This window comes from Borostomias antarcticus, assembly GCF_949987555.1.
Source record: "Borostomias antarcticus genome assembly, chromosome: 1".
In the NCBI taxonomy this organism is placed as follows: domain Eukaryota; kingdom Metazoa; phylum Chordata; class Actinopteri; order Stomiiformes; family Stomiidae; genus Borostomias; species Borostomias antarcticus.
The window spans coordinates 16,373,514-16,394,976 of record NC_140234.1 but is presented as its reverse complement, the minus strand read 5'-3'; the positions used below and the strand labels follow the sequence as shown (position 1 = coordinate 16,394,976).

Sequence of the window (21,463 nt, the reverse complement as noted above, 5' to 3'; positions counted from 1 at the left end):
TGGTGTAGGTAAATTGGTGGATATTACCAGAGACCAAGAAGAACGAATGTGTGAACAAATGTTTGTCAAAAAAGATTAGCTTTCTCTGTGAGCTATAGCACCAGTCATTTCAGACAGAAGCAGATAGTTGGGTCTTTGTGAAGCTGGACTCCCAGGAAGTGATGTCTGAAAGTGAGCCACTCCTCTGGGGTCATGTGTAGGTTGTGTTGGAGGTCATCTCTGCTCATGTTGACCAGCAAGGCTCCATCTAGCTGCAGCTCTCACCAGCCACCAGAGTCTCTCACCATCTGAAGTACAGGACAGACGCCACACGGACAGTTTGTTGAGTGAGTGTTCAAAACAGTTTTAAAAATTGCCTTCCAGGGTAGTATATGCCTAATATCTTCATTAGGTCCCGGTCTGGATGCCGCTGACTGGTGTCCTTGTGATGCTAAGCTAAAGTCTGTTTTCATGCATTTATTTTTATGTAGGCCTAAGTGGAGAAAAAGCTTTACATGATGATTGCTTTGCACCCACTAGCCTCTCCGAGTGTGCTCAAGATAGAGAACATTTGGAGACCTTTTCAGATGCATCATGTTTGTTCTATACTACAATTTGATGCCTTTAGCCGCAGATTTGCTCTGATGGCTGGCTCTAATTGTTTGACGGAGGGTTAATGGACGAGGTTAGTGTGTGTGGGCGGCTCCTAGGGAGAGTAATTGAGGACATGCAGCATTGTCGCTGGGAGGGTGCATTTACAGAGCTGTACAGTAGGCTATACTGCAGTAATAACATCTCCCCGGAGACTCTCAGATCCTCGTCTGCTGACATTATCTTTGTGTTCTTAGCTCCAGCAGATAAGCTGTTAACCACTGACTGCCTAACTGATGGTCTGATGGGGTCGTCGAGCTATATGAAATGGATCACTGCACTATCATTATTTTGCCAGCTAATGGACTTGGTATGAGTTTTCAAAAGTCACATTTAAATACAGAACATGATGTCATAGAATAAACACTCAAAGTAAGATGCTGTATGATTCTAGTGATACTTTATTCTGAGATTACTTCCAGACAGGCAGCTTATGGCAGCAGACATATTTTACAAAGAGGTTCCATCAGTAGACCATTAAAACAAACATATACTGTAGGCTGATGTACTGTATGTTGGTGACTAGATAGTGATCCGTCACCACACCTATTTAGGGGAAATATGATTTGCTTGGTGTTGGGAATAAAACACGAGAAGCATTATGTACCAACCAAAGAAAAGGCCTCCGAAAAAACCTCAGTGCATCATCCACTCCGGTGAGAAGGGGATTGGCTGCAATCTTCCATCCTGTCTTTGCACTATCCTGTCTAGTCCCTGCACCCTGTCTAATGTTGTCTACATCAGTGTTATGCACCATTCACCAAAGCACATTCCTAGTATGTGTAAAAACTACCTGGTTAATAAATTTGATTCTGATACAGTACACCTATACTCTAACACTTGTTTTTTTATCCAATGATGCTGAACTCACCTCAGTGCAAACATTCTGAGAGCTCATGTTGGCAGCTGTCTCCATAGCAAGATGTCGAAGGTCAGCTGTGTCTGTGACCCTGAGGTCAGCCCCTTCTCTCGCCCTGGCCAGCTCCTGTCTGATGCTAGGGTCCAGGTTGATCGTACACGGTCTGAGCCGCTCCACATCTTCAACTGTCAGCCTGAAGTCCACTTTCAGGAACCTCTCCAAAATCTCTGGGCCTCCGTCCTGCTCCAGAACCTTTCCCAGCCTCCCTCTCAGCATGTGCAGCTTCAACCTGGTGCGGCTGTACTCTTCCCACAGCGTTCTGGAGCGGTAGCTGTCGCAGCCTGGTCCTGTCACGTCCGCCCCCTGCTCGTCCTCCAGACAGAGCAGCAGCCAGCTCAGCCTACCAGGCCACAGGCTAGCCAGAACTACCCAGGCTGCTAGCTCCCTGGCTGGACACTCTCCACCAGGAAACACTGCCTCCATCACCACCACCATCACCCTAATGGAGTTGATGACCCGCCTCATATGGATGTGGTCTCCTGTCAGGTAGAGGTGCAGGGGGTTGTCCTTGCTACAGACCACCTGCAGGGCCTGGTAAGTGTGAGCTTTGACCCTCTTAGCCCAGATGACCCAGCTCAGACCATCCTCCAACCAGTCACTCCTGGATCTACTTATGAAGGGAACTACTGTCTTACCCCGCAGCCCTTTCTCTAGAGCAGGGTTCCCTCCATCAGCCTTCCCTCCCTCTCTCCTCCCTCCTTCAGTCCTCTTTCCATCCTCCTCTACCGACCAGATCTCAAGATGGCTATCCACCAGGGTTTTGAAAACCTGCCGCTTGGCGTCGGGGCTCATGTCCGGAACGGAGAACGGCAGTGTCACCATCCTGTTCAGGAAGTCGTAGCCACTAGAAATGGGCGGGGTCAGCCAGGCCGACGCCTCGAGGCAGCTGACGAGGGTACGGGTGTCAGCGGCGAGGATAGTGACGAAGGGGATGTTCTCGCCGGTCAGCAGAATGTTCATGGCCTGGAGGGTACTGACCACCCGGGCCGGAGGACAGCGGTCCAGGTGGGTCACCTCAAGAACCACTCGGATCCTCCGGTTCTCAAACACCTCCATGAAGTGTAGGAAGTCCACCAGGACCCCAATCTCCCTGCGCACCTGGTTGGAAGAGAAGGATAGATACTGAGTAATATAACATATCTGGCATAATGTATAATACCATAAATACCATATAACACACTGAACATCAAGCATAGCCAATGCATGATATCTACCCACTTGTACAATCATTTTCTAATTCTGACTTTAATTCTGACTCTCTGTTCAGATTCTGGCTCTGGTTCTGACCTTGTCCATGAAGCCTAGCTGGTCCTTGACAGAGGAACGGTTGAGGAGGTGGAGGATGCTGTTTCCCTGGGAGTGCAGCAGGCTCCTGGCTGTCCTCAGGAAGAACCGCAGGCCCAGGAGGGCAGGCGGGCCCAGCGTGGCCAGCGCCAGGGACTCCAACACAGCAGTCAGCGAGACCTGGGTCCCTTGCTGTCTCATGATCTGGAGGCCTGACACGAAGAGGAGCAGACAGGCTCCCAGGCAGAGGAAAATAGCCAGCAGCACAGCCAGCCACAGAGGCATGCACAGCAGCCTCCTGGTCTTCCAGCTTCCAGCGGACCGTCCACTCTGGACCTTCTTAGGGTAGGGGGCCTGGCTGGCCCGGTACAAACCCAGGGGGAGAGACCCAAAGTCATTCTGCATGGCCTTGAACAGCCGGACCACCAGCCCAGCCCACAGCTTGTCGCTGCCAGCAAAGTGCCAGGCATTGAAACGCACAAAGATCCAGCGGACCCTCTTTCTCCTGCGCTCCTCTTCCTCAGTCCACACAGGCTGCAGGAAAAGGATGCAGAGGAGGAGGTACAGGAAGTTGAGGCGTGGCAGACAGGCGGCAGCCATCTTGTGTTTCTGCTCTCTCCAATCTGCCTCTCTGTTCATGTAGACTGGCAGGGGAACAGACAGACAGACAAAGAAAACAACAACGTAGATTTCAACTTTTTAACATGCAAAGCTGAACATTTAGGGGATTAGATGGTTCTGCTCTTCCAGTTTATTTCATGGATAATCTACTGCGGCATATTAAATGGCATAATATTATTATCATGGTAATTTAGGGCTTACTCTTGATCTTCTTTAGCAGGGTCTCTGTACGGCTGGGACACTGAGAAAACAGCCCCACAGTGGAGGGAGGAGCCACCTTCACCAGGGCTCGAGATAGGCCATATGCATATGCATCATCCAATAAGGGACCTGAACAAGAGATGTATATTAACACAATATTTTAATCCCTATAGAATGAACAGGTTGACTGAATGATACGAGAAATCCATTACCTTCTCTGTCCATTTGGTAGGGGCTTACGTGCTCAAGGCTGCTCTGGTGCTGATGTTGGGGGACAGACAGGTAATAGTAATAATAATAATAATAATAATAATAATAATATTACAAACATATCAGGAAATTGACAATCGACAAAGAAAGCACAGACAACAAATCAGACAGAACAGTAAAAGGGACAATAAACAGTAAACTAATGGAGACTGGGTGTGTGTAGAGTGGAAAGGTAAAGATTAGGTTGGGATACTTACGCAAAGATGTCTATGACACTCAGACACTCAGGTCAGAAGTTCATGGACACTGTCCTAGCTACAAATTAGCAATGGCAGCTGTCCTACAGACTAAATTTGATCAGCTAAAAGCTCAGTTTTGGGTAGGCCTACCTGTGAGGCCCACTGGTATGATCACGTTATTTTGTGAAAGTGTAATTTTTTTATTTTAATGTATTAAATAGAGAGTAAGTAGAGAGTAGCCTACCTGCATTTTATTTGACCTGTCTGAAAACACTTTACTTTGTATATAAGTAATCTTTACTGGTTTTAAAGGTATAATATGTTATATGCGGATTAAAATAAACATTTTTCAAAAATAATACACCCACAGGGCTTTGCGAAGGCTGCAGAGTAAAATTAAGCAATTGACCACGAGAGGCAGTGGGTTACAGGGGATTTTACCACAGCTACGGGGCGTTGTTAGGCCCGACGCGACAGCGGAGGTGGAAACCGACCCATGGCTTAAGACCAAGGGTGACTGAGCTTTTGCGGTGGCTGGCCCAAAGCTCTGGAACAGCCTCCCTCCACACATTAGACACACACAGAACCTAGGGCTCTTTAAGTCTCAGCTTAAAACGCACTTGTTTTCACTGGCTTTTGAGGCCTGATAGCCTACAACCCTTGTCCTGTTTTGTGTCCTGTCCTTTTATTGTTCTGTGATTATGTGCACTTTATTCTGTTTTTTGTTTTAGTTTATTTTATATATTGTACAGCACTATGGTGCAACTTCGGTTGATTTTAAACGTGCTTTATAAATAAAGTTGACCTTGACCTTGACCATGGCCCAGCAGAGAAGAGCTGTCCATCTACAGCTCCCATGACCGCCTCCCATCGCTCTCCCCAAGTCACACTCACTTTCTTACTGCATCCATTCACTACACTACACCACTGATATTACTCACTACACTACACCACTGATATTACTCACTACACTACACCACTGATATTACTGATACTCACATCCCACCTCTTTGATTATTGTTACAGTGCTTTATGTAAATAGATTGTTAAACTTAAGTTTGATGTGTGACTCCACCTTGTTTTGGCTCTTAAGAGCTGGGTTGTAACAATCATGTGTTCCAGATCTGTTACCTATTTGAATCTCCTTGAGTTCCTTATCAAAACAATAAGAAACACAAACAATCACAGCCATTTACTGACCAACCATCTATACAGAATAAACCATAAAGAGGATAGTGTAAAAGATAACTTAGAAGTTTTTTATTTTTTAAATCTGGTAATAAGTGAAGGTAATTTGTACATCATGATCATGAGGGGTCAATGGCTTTACAATGATATATTGTAGCAGAGCATCAATACACTCTGTAGATAAGACAGGTACTGGGGGGTCTATGTGAGACATATTTCCTATACAGTGAAGGCAAAATTATGTGTGAACACCCTGTGGAATGGGCAGAAGCATGTTGTGTGCCAGATTGCTGTGCAGTCATGGGAAAGTGACATGTCAGAGGTGACAGGTAGACCACCACTGATGTCATGTGTCCAGGCAGACCCCTTGTATGTGGCTCATCCTCAGAGCTGAACATGTCCTCCTGGTCCTCGCCAAGCACTGAACAAGTCAGAGTACCTGTGATTGTCTTCATCTTTCCACTTTGTTGGGTCAGCAGCTTGCTACAGCTATATGTAATTTTAACTCCAGCCCATTGTTGGAAGGGTTGGAATTGGGGGGTTAGATCACCAAATGATTCCCGAGCGCGGCACCGCTGCTGCTCACCGCTCCCCCAGGGGATGGGTCAAATGCGGAGAACAAATTTCACGCACTCAGGTGTGTGACAATCAGTGGGACTTTAACCTTTAACCTTGTTAGAGTTTTAGCTGTCATGACATGAAGATGGCAGACATCCATAAATTTGCTCATAGATCTGTTTGATAATGTCTAGCTGGAAAGGAAAGGCTTAAGTAATTTTGTGTGAATTTAACCTCCTGCTATCCTCAAATTTACATTACATTTGGTTTCCTTGTAACTGTTTGAAATTGTAACCTACGTGTATGTGTCAGGTAGGCTTTACAAAAAATAAAACGTTTATTTATTTATTTTTTTTAAACGTAAAAAAAAAACATGAAGTGCATGAGGATTCTTTCTACTACATCACACTACCAGTATACCCAAGCTGGTCTCCCAGCAAGATCATCCCATTACCAGCTTAGTGAACATCACTTCCCAGCATCAGGTTTTCTGATGCTGACCTTCTCTGTATTCTACACATTCACAAGAAAAGATTTGGGAAGGCTGCATTCTCATTTTGTGCACCGAAGTTGTGGAATGCACTGCCAGTTTTCATCAGGGTGCATCTCACCCCTGCCCCTCAGCAAAATTGAACTAACAGCACCTTATTTTTATGATTGATGTTAAATAATTCACTGTGAGTATTTATAGTTTGTACATAACCCACCACAACTGTACACTATGCACATAATTCCATACACTGGAAATCAGCTGTAAATCAATGCTATTTAAAAACCTGCTGTAAATGGTGTTCTGTACATACCTTTGCATTTCTATATAGTACGTATAACCCAATAGCAATAGTTATAACTCTACCACAAATCTCATCTGTGTACGTACCACCCAATATAGACCATATAGAAAAGTAATATAGATATATAATAGGTATTATTATTATTGTTGTTGTCTACACTATTACACCATTTCACGGAATGTTCATAATCAAAACAATAACACCATATATGTGGTTCTTCTTTAACAGAATCTGGCAACCCGATTATTATTATTGTTGTTGTCTACACTATTAGAACATTTCATGGAATGTTCAAAATCAAAACAATAATACAGCATATGTGGTTCTTATTTAACAGAACCTGGCAACCCAAATTCGGTCATGCGCACTAGCCACATCGAGCTGTAGACCCACATCAAGCTGTAGACCCTGCTCTGCGGCTCTGCAGATACACCCTACTACAGACTAAACAGTGCTTGAGTGACAAAAATAATACAAAATCAAATGTCAGGTAAAATAAATAAATAAACAAACAAGCAAACAAAAAGGATCCACATGAAGTAGAGGAGTAAATGAAAGGGCAGAGTGAGCTGTGAGGAGATTAACCAATGAATTGCCAGGATTTGAGCACCAGATTTTTGCAAGTGTCCCAGACCCATAGAGAGATCTGCAGCATGCAGTAACGTAGTTAGCTTATGTAGTGTATCAGCAAAATAACTCTCATGGGTCTGGCGTTGAGGCTAGCTGTCACCTTACGCTACATCACTACTTTTACCCTTATAGCCTATATTGTGGGTGTAGGCCTATGCGTGTATACACATTCATGTATTATGTGTGCATGTATATTATATATTATTTAAATGAAAAAAACAAATCAGGACCTGGGGTGGGGGGGCTTTATTCGGCCACACATGACACACATTGTAAGGCGACACGGCACATAGCCGGGGGCATTTCTCCCATCCAAGCTGTCCTCCTCCAAGGGCAGCCAGGAGCATTGGGCAGCCATTGTTCATGGCTTCTTTGGGAGGAAACCATTGCGAACACAGGGATAACATGCAATTCTCCGCACAGAAAGGCCTGAAGACCCTCTTGCTGTGAGGTGACAGTAGTCTACTACGCCACTGTGCCGCACGTGAGTGATTTTAGGGTTCAGTGTCTTGCTCAAGGACACTTTGGAACATTGCCGGGAGCAGGGATCGAACTGGGGACCTTTACATTATACAGATTGTATTATGTAATATTCTATATTTTATACATACTGTATATTTTGTGTACACAATGGAAATTCTGTAGGCTGTCCTAATGTATATATTTTTTACTCTGATCTATTCTCGCTGCTGTAACGCCCAATTGTTTTGTTTTTTTGTTTTTTTACAGAGCCAAGCAGCAGTGTGCTGTCTATAGACACAGTTTTCACAGAGGAGCTCAATCACTTTTCCCTCTCGAGTTATTCTGATATTTAAATGTTTAAATCTTACACACTACAGCTTTATCGAAATACCAAAACACAAGGAAAATGAACAGTCATTCTCACATGATCTGACAAGTCCCTGATGAATACTAAATGTTTTAAAGTGGTCTGGTGACCGCGTCATTGGGTTCAAGCAGGAGTTATATTCATATGAATCATCCAATTTGCACAGACAATTACCTCCTTAGAAATGTGTTGACCTTTAACCATTGATTTTTTTCACTATTTTACTGACAGATTATCTGCCTTCTGCAAGGAAAATAAACTCCTGCCTTTTGTTTTTGCCTCATAAACTAGAATAGAAGACCAAGTTAAAGATGGTTGAAATCGATCGTTGATCGTTGAAAATCAATGAAGGTTCAAATAAGCAGGTAAGCTGTGTAGCTATAGTAGGCCTACACAAAATGCACAGTCACTCTACTGCAGGCTTTAGAAATGACCTGTTAGCTTCCAGAATTGTGTCCTACAGACATTCCCAAGGACAGAAAATGTGATGTTTTAGCCAGTCCTAACAAATGAATAGCATTACACTGAATGAATAAATGTCAGACAGAGAGAGAGAGTTTGAAAGAGCCAGCCTTACCTTGTGCCTGTGTCTGAGTCTAGACCAATTTACTGAAACACAGACACTGGCATTCTCTGTGTCAACTGATAACACTGACAATGTTTACCTCTCCTCTCCCCCTTCAAGGCCGCTTCCAATTCTCTTCTCCGTGCTGCATCATCGAGGGCCATCTGTAAATGTCGCTCATGCTGTGCCCGGCTCAGCTCCTGCTGCTCCACATCTGCTGCCTGCATGCTCCTCAGGACCCATGACGCTTCCTCCTGACTGGACATTACAATAATGAAGAAAAAACAGGTGGCAAAGCATGTTTATCAATTATTTTCTTTTTTGGGGGGAAATACCACAATTTGGCGCTTGAGACAATCCACTCTTCAATCAAAGTATTTATGCAAGTATATTATGTTCAAGTACTTAATTTTAGTGCAGAAAATAGATGCACAGACTACAGGCTAGAAGAACTGAAGCATTTTCTCCTAATTGCATTGGAGTTAATCATAATATTCTGGTGTAGCCTAACACCCCCTCTGTCTCTAATTCCATCTCCTGCTGTCAATAATCTACCCCCCCCCCCCCCATGTAGCTACTCAAAATCCTAGTGCTGTATGGATGCCATCCTGTTTATAATCTGTTGTTGCTTATGGAGTTCCTCCACCCATATAGATCAATTACAAACATCATTATGACAGACAGTGGCAAAACAGCTCCTAGCTGAGACAGGAGATAGATTGAAGAATGTCATCGACCGGTGTGAGAGTGACAAGAGTTTAGAAGATTAGAAGATTCATTTGTACGCCATTTGTACTATACATAGAGGATTTTTTTTGCAACACCGCGGTGCTTTACAGTAATATAGCAATGGACAAGTGCAAGGACAAGATAGGACAGTGCAAGATACAAACAAAGTGCAAAAACTAGCAGTGCAATTGGACTACAAAAGAGTCAGTGCAGTAGTCAGTGTAGTGCACTGACCAGCCTTGGCTGTTGTTATGGGAGCCTCTGCTGTACTGAAACATGATTAGCTGAAATGCTCAGGTTCTGTTACCGTGCTGACAGGACAATTAATGCTGGAACTCACAAGGGTACCCCTTCCCCTCACACACACACACACACACACACACACACACACACACACACACACGCTTCCGTTTGATGCGTCAACATTGACGGATGCCATTCACTTTCAATGGCTGCAGCCGAATGGCATTCTGGTTCCGTTGTTGTCCCGGTGCGTTGCGTTGCTAGCGTCGAAAGTTGAGCAATGTTCAACTTTCAGCTGCGTTGCTGGAGCTGCCGACCAATCAGGGGCCTCATTTATCATTGAGGTACGCCTTCTTTTACACGGTCTTTATCGCGATTTCAGGCGTACGCCATTTCACCCCCCCACATTGCGATTTATCAAGCCGAAAGGGCGGAAATTTAGTCGCCTTTCTCCGCGCTTTTGTACGACACCTCTCAAGTTGTCGTACCGATTTACACGGTGTTCTACGCCCTTTTTGAACACAGGGGGAACTGGCGACGCAGGTGGTGCGTCGGTGAATTACTATGTTTGACGGAGAGAATAAGAGCGACAGTTCATGAACGCACAAACATGTAGGCTAATAGCCCAATTCAGCACTAACATATATCGCAATGCAAGATTAGACGTGTCCTCTAACCGGCTCATTCATGGTCCGATATGGATTTGTTCCCCAAACTGAACCTATGCGCTGTCCCAAACCTTTCCGCGCTATATGTCACACACTTAATGCAGGCACTCCATCAAACGCCAATAATTGACCAATTAGATTGTCATCAATATGTGATCATGTGCAGCTGTTTGCTGTCCGCTAGGCATATAAATGACAGTCCCCCTGTGCGTAAAGCTAGACAACATGAATCCTGCGCTACTACTACTGCTAGTTGAGCATGCACGCGCCGATGGTGGGAGGAGGAGGATTAGGAGGGAGCGGGTGTTCCGCGACCAACACGATCTGTTGGCCCATGATGATGACTGGCTAATAAGCCGATATAGACTATCAAGAGCCGTGCTCTTGGAGCTATGTGCTGAACTGGGTCCAGCATTGGAACGGAGCACCCGGCGCACCCACGCAACATCCGTGCCAACACAGGTAGGCCTACGGACCACATACCATATAGAATAATGATGCCAAGGCAGCACTCCCAATAATAATGAAGAATGTGCTGTGAACATTTGGACATAATGCGTGATGTAAATCCACTTGTCCTGGCACAGGTACTGACCACGCTGGGTTTCCTGGCAACCGGGACATACCAGCGGGAACTAGCCGACAGGTGTGTAATGTGTCTGATAACTCAACATTAGTTTGCTCATCCTTGGGACCGAAGCCCCTGCTGGGTATGATCTAATCCTGCTAAATATTTCCCCCATAGGTCTGGAATATCTCAGCCGTCACTGAGCGCCATCATGCCTGCAGTCTGGGATGGCATCCTCAGGATGCACGCTAGGTACATCCGGTTCCCTTACTCTGTGGAGGAGCAGGCCGACACCAAAAGGCGATTTGCAGCAATGGCCGGTCTCCCCAATGTGATTGGGGCCATTAACTGCACCCACATATTGATAAGGGCACCATCCAATAATGAATACGTCTATGTGAATCGGAAAAATGTGCACACCATAAATGCCCAAATCATATGTGACGCCGACATGCTCATCACAGGTGTAGTGGCACGGTGGCCTGGCTCCACACATGATTCGTTCATCCTGGCACACAGCAGGGTAGGGGCTAGACTGGAGGCAGGCGCTGCGCGTGACGGCTGGCTTGTCGGTGAGTGCATATGCCAATATACATATTCAAACCTGATAAGAATGAGAACCAGTTCTGACTGATGATTCTGTCACCCACAGGCGACAGTGGCTACTACCTGAGGGAGTGGCTGCTGGTTCCCTTCCCGGCCCCTCAGAATGAGCAGGAGACCCAGTTCAATGAGGTACATGCCCGGACACGCAATGTCGTGGAGCGCGCCATCGGCCTCCTCAAGGGCCGATGGCGCTGCCTAGATTCGTCGGGTGGTAGACTCCTCTACCACCCGACCAAAGTCTGTACCATCATCCGGGCATGTACCATCCTCCACAACGTGGCAGTACGGCGCGGAGTGCACCTCCCTCCGGCCCTCCTCCCACGCCAGAATGTGGACCCAGCCCCTCAGCCCCCTCCACGTCATGAGGGGTACCAGCGGGGCCAAAGGGCCCGCGCTGAGGCAATGCAACAACTATGAACACCTGACAAGTAAGATTCACATTAACCATTTTATTGGGGGTTGGTGAGTGACTGTGAGGTGTGTGAGTGCGTTTGTGAGTGACTGTGTGAGGTCTGTGAGTGTGGTAGTGAGTGACTGTGTGAGGTCCGTGAGTGTGGAAGTGACTGACTGTGTGTGGGCCGTGACAGCATGTGTGAGTGTATGAAGTGCAGTGAGAATGTCCTGTTGGCCCTGGTGGAGAACTGTTGTGACCTCCACCAACTGCTGCACAACCGCCCCAATCCCTTCTGCCATGTCCCTCTGGGCCCCTAGGGCGTCCGTCTGGGCCTCCAGCACCGCGTCAGAGATGTAGCCCAGACGGTCTTCCCCAGGGACAGGGACGCTGGCAGCAGGGACCGGGGCGCTGGAGCCAGTGGTGGGGGCGTGGACCGGGAAGTGGAGGCGTGGACGTTGGCGGTGGAGGCGTGGACCGGGCGGTGGAGGCGTGGACCGGGCGGTGGAGACGTGGACCGGGCGGGGGAGGCGTGGACCGGGCGGTGGAGGCGTGGACCGGGCGGTGGAGACGTGGACCGGGCGGGGGAGGCGTGGGCGGTGGAGGCGTGGACCGGGCGGTGGAGGCATGGACCGGGCGGTGGAGCCAGAGGTGGAGGCGTGGGCGGTGAAGGACGCCATGCTGGAGACGGAGGCGCTGGAGGCACTGGTGGTGGAGATGGCACTGGAGGTGGAGGCCGGTGCGCTGGAGGTGGAGGCACTGGAGGTCGTGGCACTGGATGTAGAGGCTGCAACCGGCGGGGGCACGACCGTCAGGTCCAGGATCATTGCAGACTCCCCCTCCTCTGAGTCCCACCCCACGTCAGAGTCTGGAGAAACAATTTCAGTCATTTTCTTTGAGTTTGTCTGTTAACTTGATTATGCATTAAACATTTTATTGTGTAGCCATATTCAATTGATATGTTTTTCTGTTGGCAGCCAAATAAATGCTTAAGCGTGATTTACCGGGTGATTTAGATGTGGTCTAACATTATGAAGTGGTCATCTGTGTTATCGTTCCCTGTTTTTGGTCCTGAATCAATCATAGCCTACCACAGAATGTGTGGAATGTTTGCTTTCCTCACAGCCACATAATACAGCATGTCCGTGTAGCCTACGCCACATACAGGATGCACGAAACGTACAGTAGGCTACCTAAACTGTAGGAGCGATCAGACAAATGTAGGCTCGTACAAATAGCTTACCTTCCGAAGATGATTTTCTTTCCTCGTTTTTATGTTTTATTGTATTGTCGTTGTATGGATGGAAAATGCTAATAAAGATTAAAGTAAATAAGACAAAGAATATGTATCTTGGCTATGCACACACCAACAAGCCAGCCGTCACGCGCAGCGCCTGCCTCCAGTCTAGCCCCTACCCTGCTGTGCGCCAGGATGAATGAGTCATGCGTGGAGCCAGGCCACCGTGCCACTACACTTGTGATGAGCATGTCACATATGATTTGGGTATTTATAGTGTGCACATTTTAGCGATTCACATAGACGTATTCATTCACTGATGGTACCCTTATGTGGGTGCAGTCGCCATCGCCGTCACCTCTTTGGAGTTCTATCTCGGCCAGTAGGCCGAGTAGCGCCGGATTCATTTAGGCTCGCATTACGCACAGGAGGAATGTCATTTGTATGCTTACCAAACAGCAAACAGGTCCACATGATCACATATTACTGACAATCTAATTGGTCAATTATTGCCGTTTGATGGAGTGCCTGCATTAGGTGTGTGACATATAGCGCGGAAAGGTTTGGGACAGCGCATAGGTTCAGTTTGGGGAACAAATCCATATCGGACCATGAATGAGCCGGTTAGAGGACACGTCTAATCTTGCATTGCGATATATGTTAGTGCTGAATTGGGCTATAGCCTACATGATTGTGCGTTCATGAACTGTCGCTCTTATTCTCTCCGTCAAACATAGTAATTCACCGACGCACCACCTGCGTCGCCAGTTCCCCCTGTGTTCAAAAAGGGCGTAGAACACCGTGTAAATCGGTAGGACAAGTTGAGAGGTGTCGTACAAAAGCGCGGAGAAAGGCGACTAAATTTTCGCCCTTTCGGCTTGATAAATCGCAATGTGGGGGGGGGAAATGGCGTACGCCTGAAATCGCGAAAAAGACCGTGTAAAATATGGCGTACCTCAATGATAAATGAGGCCCCAGATGTCTTGACGGAGAAAGACGTCATCGCAAGGCGGGATTTGGTTGTTGTTGCGTGCAGCAGACACGCCTTCCGCCATACGTTGACGGAAAGGAAGCGTGTGAGCAGCCCGTAATACATACACACACACACACACACACGCACACGCACACACACACACACACACACACACACACACATTCCTCTCTTTTATCAGAATCAGAATTTGTATAGGAAATTTTACACACACACACACACACACACATTCCTCTCTCTCTCTTTTATCAGAATCAGAATGTTTATTCGTTAATTGCCATTTGTACTCTACATAGATAGGAATTTATACACACACACACAAACACACACACACACATGCTGTGTCCTCAGCATGTAACTGCCTAGCCTGCCTTCTCAACTCAAGTGTGTGTTCATGGTCGGTAAATTAATTCAGCCGGGAAACTAATTTAAATTCCATTACTGGCACTTTCCTGGGAGAGTGGGGGAGTGGGAGGATCAGATAGCAGTTCTGCTAATGAGCCCTGTGGCCTCCAGCAGCAGTCTTCTGAGATGGCCTGTCTCACCCCATACTATCACACCAGCTAAACACAGCTCACACAGAGCCGTGTGAATGAGCTGAGGAATATGAAAGGTAGTGAATGAGAGTTTCAAATCTCATACCATAGATTCATACTGGAGGCGGCCTCTGCCTGGTGTATATTTCCTTAAGTGCATTGTCATAGTATATTACTTCATAGTCACCATGGTAGTTATATTAGGCCTAACATTTACCTCATTTCAAACTCTACTTTAGAGCTGTTAACACTATCCTCTCCTTAAAACCTGCCTCTCATGTCTGTTACCTCAAACTTAATAAACACCCCAACAGTTCAAACTTCTGTTAAAACTAATAATCTTTAGAGTGCTGAGGCAAGCAAAGGTATTTTCTTTATAATATGTTTCTTTGTGGTTCTATGAAACTGATTGATTGAAATTCTTTATTGGGAATAACCCCTTGAGATTAATCATCTCATTTTCAAGGGAGTCCCTCAACAGCAACACAACAGAACATTCCATAATTACACATTTAGACAATAAAACAAATAACACCAAGACACAAACAAATGACAACACAGGACAACAATCACACATACACCCATACATGATATGCGCTTAAACATGAATCTTGCATGCAAAATTAGTAGATAGCTGTTGAATACAAAGTAAAGTAAGTGATAGTGTTTCTACAAAGATAATACAAAGTTAAGACATTCTATCACAATATTTGATCAGGTACATGTACAATTAGTTGCATAGAAGGAAGTGAGAGCATTTTTGAAAAGGTAGAGTGATGAGACAAATATTGACCGGTAAGTTGTTCCAGTCGGATGGAACTTTGTGCATAAATGCATTCTTTGCTATAGTCTTGGAAACGGCAGGAACAGAAAAAAAGACTTGTGATGAATGTCACAGAAGGTGGCTAGAGGAAAAAGGTACCAGTAGTTGCTTTAAATACCAAGGATAGTTGAAGTGAAATCCTTTGAAAATAAACTGTAGCCAATGTTGGTGTCTCCTAGATGAGAGAGAAGGTCAACTCAGAGATGCATACATTTGGCAATGATGTGTTAGAAACTAAGCAATTGTAGACCTAATTGTTTGTAATTGTGTAACAGCCATGGTGAGTGCTGCCATTCCCCCTACGACCACTAGGGGACTCTGTTGCTCTGCCAGTGGTTGTGGCAGCTTCTGCTGTACTGAAACATGACTAGCTGAAATGCTCAGGTTCTGTTACAGGGCTGACAGGACAATTAGCATGCTGGAACCCTGGGGAAGCCGAAGCACAATCAATCTGAACACACACACGCACGCACACACACACACACACACACACACACACACACACACACACACACACACACACACACACACACACACACACACACACACACACACACACATACATGCACACACAGTGTTGTGGGACCAACACAGAAATAGGTCCAAATAGGAAATAGGTTTTTGTTTGAGCAGGAAGCACTAGATGTATCTAGGCTATCACTTTACCTACTAACCTAGTCCCATGGCAGATATTGATGAAGGTGAAGGATGTAGAATCAATGTTAAAATGAACCAGCTGCAATATAAAAACAAAGGCCAACACTCCAGAGAAAACACAGATATTCCTCTCTCTCTCTCTTTCTCTATCTCTCTCTCTCCCTCCCTCCCTCCCTCCCTCCCTCCCTCCCTCTCTCACATGCACCTAATAACTCATGCCTAGTTTCCTACAGCCTGTATAGTGTTAGGTAGCAACACTGACTGTCTGTCACTCAACCCTGGCCTGGAGGGAGGGAGTGTGGGTTGGGGCGTTGGGTAGGTGAGGTGGTGGTAGGGCAAGATTAGCATGCTAACGCCAGAACGAGAGAGCATGGAATCAGCTGGAAATGTTCTCCATCAATCAACAACATTACGGGTAAGTCGCAAATGAGGCTTTATGTCCACAATTCTGAACTATCCCTTTAATGTAGTAAAATTATGACACTTTTAGGAGAAAAGTATTTTACTAGCTTTATAACTGACCCAAAATGTAATACGTAATAAGCATTTTGTTACATTATCGGTCAGATATTTCAATATTTTTTATAAGTTATAAGTTTATAAGTTTAAAGTTTAAAAGTAAAAAAAAAAACATTTTTATGCATTGTTACATTATCAGCTCTTACAGGGCTGTTGTTGGAGAGGATGAAGGTGCCGCAGGAATACAGAACTTTTCTAGATCATATTTGATCAGGACAGACAACATGATCTGGAGAGACAGCAGGCAACACCTCATGGCCCCCTCCCCCTGCTCGGGTGTCAGTTGTATGCTGGTAAAGCATGAACCATGTAAGTGTGTGTGTGATGCAAGCATCTGCAACTCTGTTCTAATTGCTGACCATATTTGTTTCAGAGTCAAGCAGCATAACGGAGCAGGGGTCTCCCTGCAGTGGTAGCCCAGCCTGCTACTGAACTGGTGTGTGCTGAGTTCATTAGTTACCAAAGCTATGACAAGCAGCATAGATCAAGTACAGGTTTTCAAGTTTCCCATAGCGGTTAAAAGTCTGTATCTGTATCTGGAAGAGTTTCCCCCTAGCTGGTATTCCCACACTTTCCATTGTGATATTGATATTCAAGGTGTTGCGTGAATGCAGTAGTGATGGACTGAGGGGATTAGACGGTCATATTTACATGAGCTTAATGGGTGTTTGAATGTAGATGAGCTGAGATGAAACCATGTTGCTAGATGGATATTTACACAGAGAAGGTAATGACCGTTTGGTGATGTTGCTCCACGTCTCCACTTCCACACATAAGAATGGCTGTTTGGCTGTGGAGAGAACCAATGAACTCCACACATGAAAGACGGTTTTGCATGACCCCCCTTAATCCAATCATGTCCACACTGTCAACATGTCTCTCTCTCTCTCTCTCTTTCTCTCTACTTTCATACATCTCCCCCCCCCCCTCCACACACACACACACACACACACACACACACACACACACACACACACACACACACACACACTCTTTCCCAGATCCGTAATATGTGCGTGTAGAGGTATTTCTGCCAGATCTGACCCACTCTACCTGGGGACCCCTGTACGTCCTCGGCACAGTCCTGGAACGCAGCCAGGCCGAACTATCAGACAGAGGGCTAAACCTGTACCTGTGGGAAGTGTAGTCCAGAAGCCCAGCGTGTCTGGAGTCGTCGGGTGTTCCACCCGATCTCAGCTAACACAGTGGGAAGGTCGTTATGGTGACGGAGGGCTTTAGGAGGAGTTAGGTCAAGTGAAAGAGAACTTATCGCCGGGGGAGATGAGTGCAGGGAAAATTCACCTGACTGACCCAGAGTGACCCCGCAGGCAGGACTGAGATAACACGAACTCACTGCTCAACACTGCTGGGTCTAACACAGGGTTTACTGGCTTAGGACAGAACATCATATTCTATTCTGAGGCAGCCAAGTGCCCCAAATCTGACCATGAGTTCCTCCCACTCCTACCATATGTATCTCCCAAGCCTACTGAAGTCAGTGTGGAGAACAGAAATCCAAGTTTCACAAGAAGGATTGAAGTCAGGGTCAGTTGACCCATAACGCCTTTGTAAAAAAAAAATCCATCCTCAGTGAGTCAGATATTAAAGTTTGTGTGGAGTAGTATGGTGGACTCCGCTGCCCTGGGGGAAGAATCCAGATACCTGTGAAGGGGGGGGGTATAGGCTCTGCGTTGGCCTAAACCTATTCAAGTCCTTCGCTTCAAGGTATGCTTTTATATGCTCTGATTGCTGCACAGTATACATTCTGAGTTATAGCACAATATCTCCCTCAAACTGATTTTCACGTTAGATGGCCTCCCAGCATCCCAGGGTGTCATCATCTCAGCCCATGCCACAGCAAACCCATGTCTGGGGCTGTGGGAGGGGGGCAGGCAGGACTGGTGCGGGCTGGTAGGGACTAGCACCAATAGAGCTTTAGAATAACCATTATGGAACTGGCTTATAACTGACTTTTGAGCATATTAAAATGAATCATATCGGCCTCAGTTGTAAACAGACAGAGAGTCAGTTGGTGTTTTGCTGGTGTTTGTCACTGCCTGGGAACTGCCTTTTCCAAATAGAAGTGCTGTTGGAGAGAATTCTTGAGAATTAGGACGATCAGTTATTTTGGAAAGACGGTTTGGCATGACCCCCTTATGCCAGGAGTGTTCCATCGATGTGTGTTCGAAGCTCACGTTTGGCTTCTTTGTTATTAAGGTGGAAGGCCACCGACACCGTCTTTGCCTTGCTGAGCTTCAATCTCTATTTCCAGAGGTCTGCATGTCCTGCCTCAGGCTCTCCTCCACGGCCTGCCAGCCTCCAACGGAGTACACCAGCGCGAGGTGTTCTGCGTAGGCATATTTCCTGGAGACTGTTCGGCAGGTCGTAGTTGTAGATGTTATAAAGGAGGGGGGCCAAGACATATCCCTGGGGGACGCCGTTCTCAAAGCGTCGCAACCTGCTTCGCTGTCCGCTACCGGTGGTGAGGGTAAAGCTGCGGTTTCAGACAAGCTCCATGGTCATGCTGACCATGTGCCTGTCCGGCAGCAGGTGGAGCAGCTTGCAGGTGAGGCCGCGGTGCCATACGGTGTCGAAGGCAGCCGTCAGGTCTATAAAGACGGTGTTGTGGGCACGCATCAAGCCCTCGACCTTTATCGGATGTACCATTCTAACTAGTTTCTGATGAAGTGCCTTAGGTAAATGGCAAGTGCCTGCCTGTCTGGTCACATTGACATGTTGGACCGATTCATCCTCAGATTACTGGAAATGGATCTCTGTTTATGTAACCTTTGTATGAATACACATCAGCAGTTCTGTATAGACTAAGATCAAAACCCCAATTTGGGTCTGGTTTCTGTGTACTCATGACTATCACACCTCTCATGTAGTCTAATCATGTTGTGTCCTTAAGTCACTATCAAATTATATATTAATGTGGGATTGTACTTGATCAAAGTTGTTGCATGGTACCGTGTGGGACGAAGTGCTATTGATGCTTTACCAATAAACCACCAAGCTTCACTGGCAGTTCTGTTGTCTGCCAGTTTCTTTCATTACTGGATTACAAATACTACTACTCAATTGGATTACAAAGACTACTACAACGGCTCGCTCCGGCCTTCTTTTTGGCCCCTTTGTCCCCGATGTCTTGAGTCATCAAGGTGACTTGATCTACGGTCGATCTCCCACGTCGGAACCCGGCCTGCTCCTGTGGTGCTCCTGCGCCCGATGATTGGTTCGACGTGGGCGTAGATGAGACGCTCGAGGATCTTGAAGGGGATACATAGCAGAGAGATGGGGCGGTAACTCTTGGGGTCCCCTTCAGGTTTGTTTTTGTTGGCTTAGGGATGGCGACAACCATAGACGGATCATGAAAAAATGGGCCCCTGTGCCTGGATGTGTAGAGGGCCCTCCCCCCCCTACAGCCTCCGCCGCAACACTGTTGTTCTCAGCGTTTGTTTTCTTTCAAAAATAATTGTGATCTGTCTCGAGTTCACAAACTTTAAGAGTGCCCTCTATAGACTAGTTTTATAGCCTACTCGTTTATCTATGGAAAGGTAGCCTACATTCCAACCCATTAGAGTAAAGAGTAGGCTATAGAAAATACTGCATGTAGCCCACACAAGCTTCTCTTTTTTATTAAGACATGGGCCCCTATAAACTGCTCAAAATATTAATGTTTTTTTTAATGTTTGTGTAAGGAATCTCACCCTAAATTTATATTGGTGTCCTTGCAACAATAAATGCAAAGGGCCCCGTGAGGTCTTGGGCCCCTGGGCCTGGGCCCAGTAGACCCGTTCAGTAATATGTCTTTGGCGGCAACTAGGGCTCTTCTCCAGATTTTGGGGATCTTGAGTTGGCGCAAGCAGGAAGAGAGGAAGGAGGATATTAAAGATCTCTCTCTCTCTCTCTGTCCCCCTATATCTCTCTCTCTTTAACACGGCCATAGAAATGACTGACCGGCGCTAACTCCTGACAGCAGTCTCTGTCCAGCGCAAACAGCCCAGATAAATGAGACGAGACATGTGCTAACGAGGAGACCACTCCCCCTGTCTGCTCCCCTCTGGACTGCACAGACAGACTGATGGGCCTCTCTCTTTCGCTTCATTGGTTCTGGTCAGACTGTACAGCATGCTGTGTTGTAAGACTGAACCAGAACATGACAGGGTTACTGAGGCTAGTGTCACTGTAGATGAGCTGGCATGGTGTTTAATTAGACTTCAACGACACAATCCCTTTTTAAGACTGAGTATGGGTAGGATGGGATGGTGTACCCATTGACTAGAACATGGGTTCCCAAACTCCATCAATTTGGGCCTCCCCTCTGAAAACAGTGACACACCCGTGCCCCCCCAACCCCCCAAATGTGTCCATTTTGCAAGGCAGCGTTAGCTAGCCCATAACATTACACAGCTAAGTTAGCTCAGTGGCGCCTGTTGCTAGTTAACGTTATGACGTTTTCGCACAATTCATTCATGCCTGCTGGGGGAGGCTCTCTCTGCACTATCCACAAATGTAGTATACATCTCTCCAATTATTTATTTAGATTTTCTGACCTTTAAAATCACGTTTCATTCATAAAAAACAAAGAAAATTCAAAAATAAAAAACATGTTCTTCCTTTTTTTCTAACCACCTCCGCGCCTCCCCTGAATTTCTTTGCCGCCCCCCAGGGGAGGCGCGCCTCACAGTTTGGGAATGCCTGGACTAGAACATGGTGCCCTGACACAGAATACAGACAATAACTACCATGATACCCAGAGCTAGCTGCCAGTCTCTTCCAGCTGGGGTGAGGAAAGACTGATTAGTAATATGATATGACCTTCGA

General features: G+C 46.3%; 1 protein-coding gene across 1 annotated transcript; it reads right to left on the bottom strand.

Moving 5' to 3' along the window:
- Window positions 1-260: 260 nt before the first annotated feature.
- LOC311311980 (NTPase KAP family P-loop domain-containing protein 1-like) lies at window positions 261-8,895 on the bottom strand (the record flags this gene model as incomplete). The annotated part of the gene is made up of 5 exons (XM_084441808.1): window positions 261-287; window positions 1,502-2,647; window positions 2,837-3,477; window positions 3,656-3,784; window positions 8,769-8,895. 5 exons carry the CDS (start codon window positions 8,893-8,895, stop codon window positions 261-263), a joined length of 2,070 nt encoding a protein of 689 aa, XP_084297934.1.
- Window positions 8,896-21,463: the final 12,568 nt, after the last annotated feature.